The sequence below is a fragment of the Austrofundulus limnaeus genome, unplaced genomic scaffold, assembly GCF_001266775.1.
Source record: "Austrofundulus limnaeus strain Quisiro unplaced genomic scaffold, Austrofundulus_limnaeus-1.0 Scaffold445, whole genome shotgun sequence".
Lineage (NCBI taxonomy): Eukaryota > Metazoa > Chordata > Actinopteri > Cyprinodontiformes > Rivulidae > Austrofundulus > Austrofundulus limnaeus.
The window spans coordinates 213,547-216,029 of NW_013952847.1; the positions used below are offsets into that span (position 1 = coordinate 213,547).

Here is a 2,483-nt window from a genome sequence, read left to right on the forward strand (position 1 = left end):
GTGTGTGTGTGTGTGTGTGTGTGTGTGTGTGTGTGTGTTGCAGGGCGGCGGAAGTTGAAACCATCATGGTGAATTTAGAGAAAGCAAATCAGGTGAGTACAGTGTCTCTGTACATTTTTCTGATTGAGAAGCTTCGTTTAGCTAATCACTCCTGTAATCAAGCCCTGGCTTCAATTAGACACCCTCAGTTCTGGTCCTCTTCCTCCCACCTCCCGATTGTGTGATTTGTGAGTGTAAACTGAAGCCCCTGTCGGTGGGCACCCTGCGGCAGCACTGCTGCGCTCGGCACAGAGCAGGAGACCTGCGAGTGAACGCCGGGGTTCTGGGTTAGCACGTCACCTTGATTGCTTTCTGTTTGGGTGAAACTTGTTTTTCTCTTGGCCTTGTTCTCCTCCTCTTTGCTCTCGCTGCTCACTCTGCTGCTCTGTGCCAGCAGCTCCCAGATAAATGTTCTGAGAATGAATCATTAATTAGCAGGCCGGGTGTGACAGCACAGGTAAACAGTTTGGGGAATAAAGTGGGCTGACTAAACAGCCCCCTCAGCAGAATGAACCGGTGGCTGAGCTCGTCTGCCCGAGCCCCCGGCTCACGCTCTCACTCGGCTTTAAATTTCTGTACAAGGGTGCCTCCTTTGATTTATGTACGTGCTCTCGCCTTGATCATCTCATTAGCCAATTGATGTGGCCTGGCGTATGAAAGCGGTGATGCCATTTCTGTGCACAGAGAGCGGAAATGGCTCAGAGGGAAGTGGAGCGGCTAAAGGAGCAGTTATCCAGCGGTTCGAGCGCCACCACAGGGAGCTGCCATCCAGCAGAGGGCTCCACCAGGGTAAGAAGAAAGTGACAACTCCCTTTTTTTAATGAGATCACCGGGGCTGCAGCCGTGCTGTGTGATTAAGTACTTTTTACTCACCTATTTTCTGGACTATAAGTTGCATCAGTCAAAAAAAGCGTCAGGTATAAGTTGCAGAACAGACATTTAATCTGGAATAACCACATACAGCTGCACAACTGCTTCCTGGGATGCTGAAAAGCTTTAATTAACACAGACGGATGACACAGAGAGTAACTTTATGTGAATTTTTTGCAACAACTGTATCATTTTTTTACACACAAGTTCAACTAAACAACATCCAAATTATGTAAAAACAAGTTAAAGTACCAAAAACAAGCTAGCGTTAGCTAGTATTATTAGCTTACCGTCCTCTGTCGTCCTGCCCTCTCATCATTAGCATCCAGTACAGTCTTCTATGTTTTTCCTTCAGATTTGGTGTAGTCCATTGTTATTGTGTCGCAAATGAAACGTAAACAGAATAAGATTTGCGCGTTTGAAATATTTTGATCCTGCCGGCGCCTACAGCGAAGTAGCTCTCTGCTCAGTGCAAACAAAATAAACAAGGCAGTCCCGATGCATTCCAGCAAGCAAGTTACCGATAAATCCATCAATCTCATTCCACATCACGCGATTAGTTTTCTTCATTTTCTTCATTGCAGTAAGATAACCTCTGCTTTTCACCAGTCCCTTACAATTTACTCATTCACTCCAAATTTTCTTTCTGCTGCTCATTATTTTAACCGTTAGTCTACAGGAATAAATCCAGAGAGCCGTCAGAAAACATGATACATTCATTGACAACTAAAACTGCAGGTTTATTTTATTACGAGTTGTTACAACATTTTCATTGTTATTGGTTAAATAATATCCATTCACCTCTATTACTAAAACTTGTCTCCTTGCAAATGAAATGTTAGTCTCAGTGGGTTTTATCTGTATTAAAAAAAAGAAATAATTTAATTTGTGTTTTTTGTGTTGTATCTTTCATCATGTTCTCTGTTTATTTCTCTCTCAATGTTTTTTTTTAACTAATCATCCTTCAGGAGAAAAATGAGAAGGGTGACCTGCTGCCTGCCCAGCTGGAGGCCACCTTGTTGGCTAAAGACAGAGAGATCCTCCACCTCCTTGAAAACATTCAGCGGCTGCAGTTCACACTGCAGGAAGTTCAAGAGACCTCAACCAATCAGATCCTAGAGTTGGAACGCCAGCTAGCCTATAAGACAGAAACAATTGAGGTGAGTGACACCAGAAGTGACGCATGTTGAGATGTAATTTTTTTTCAATTTATTTCATTCATAAAAACAAAACAATTTACCGTATATACAGTAAAATAGAACTACAAAGTAAATCATGCTGTGAATGAAAAGGGTGTCCCTTATTGTCAGAAAAAAAACAACTTCAACAAAGAAACTCAAATATGATCTCCATATTTACAAAAAATAAAATAAAAACAGAATCAGAAATCTTTGCATCTTATTTCCACTGGATACTACAAATGCTCATTATTGATCCAATTCTTTTGAACGGCTCTTTAAATTAAATTTACCGAGTTGCAGATGGTTGTGAGACTTTTTTTCACTCAGATGCAGACATGCGCGCGCACACACACACACACACACACACACACACACACACACACACACACACAC

The 2,483-nt window shown here is 42.1% G+C and overlaps 1 protein-coding gene across 4 annotated transcripts in view; it reads left to right on the forward strand.

Annotated features, from left to right (window-relative positions):
* The window catches only part of cux2b (cut-like homeobox 2b), a 157,516-nt gene that overhangs the window by 136,442 nt on the left and 18,591 nt on the right, over positions 1–2,483 (forward strand). For all 4 annotated transcript variants that reach the window (XM_014024890.1, XM_014024891.1, XM_014024892.1 and 1 more), the window contains exons 9-11: positions 44–92; positions 724–828; positions 1,878–2,069. In XM_014024890.1, coding sequence (XP_013880344.1) covers positions 44–92; positions 724–828; positions 1,878–2,069 — 346 coding nt within the window. The remainder of the gene's footprint in view (positions 1–43; positions 93–723; positions 829–1,877; positions 2,070–2,483) is intronic.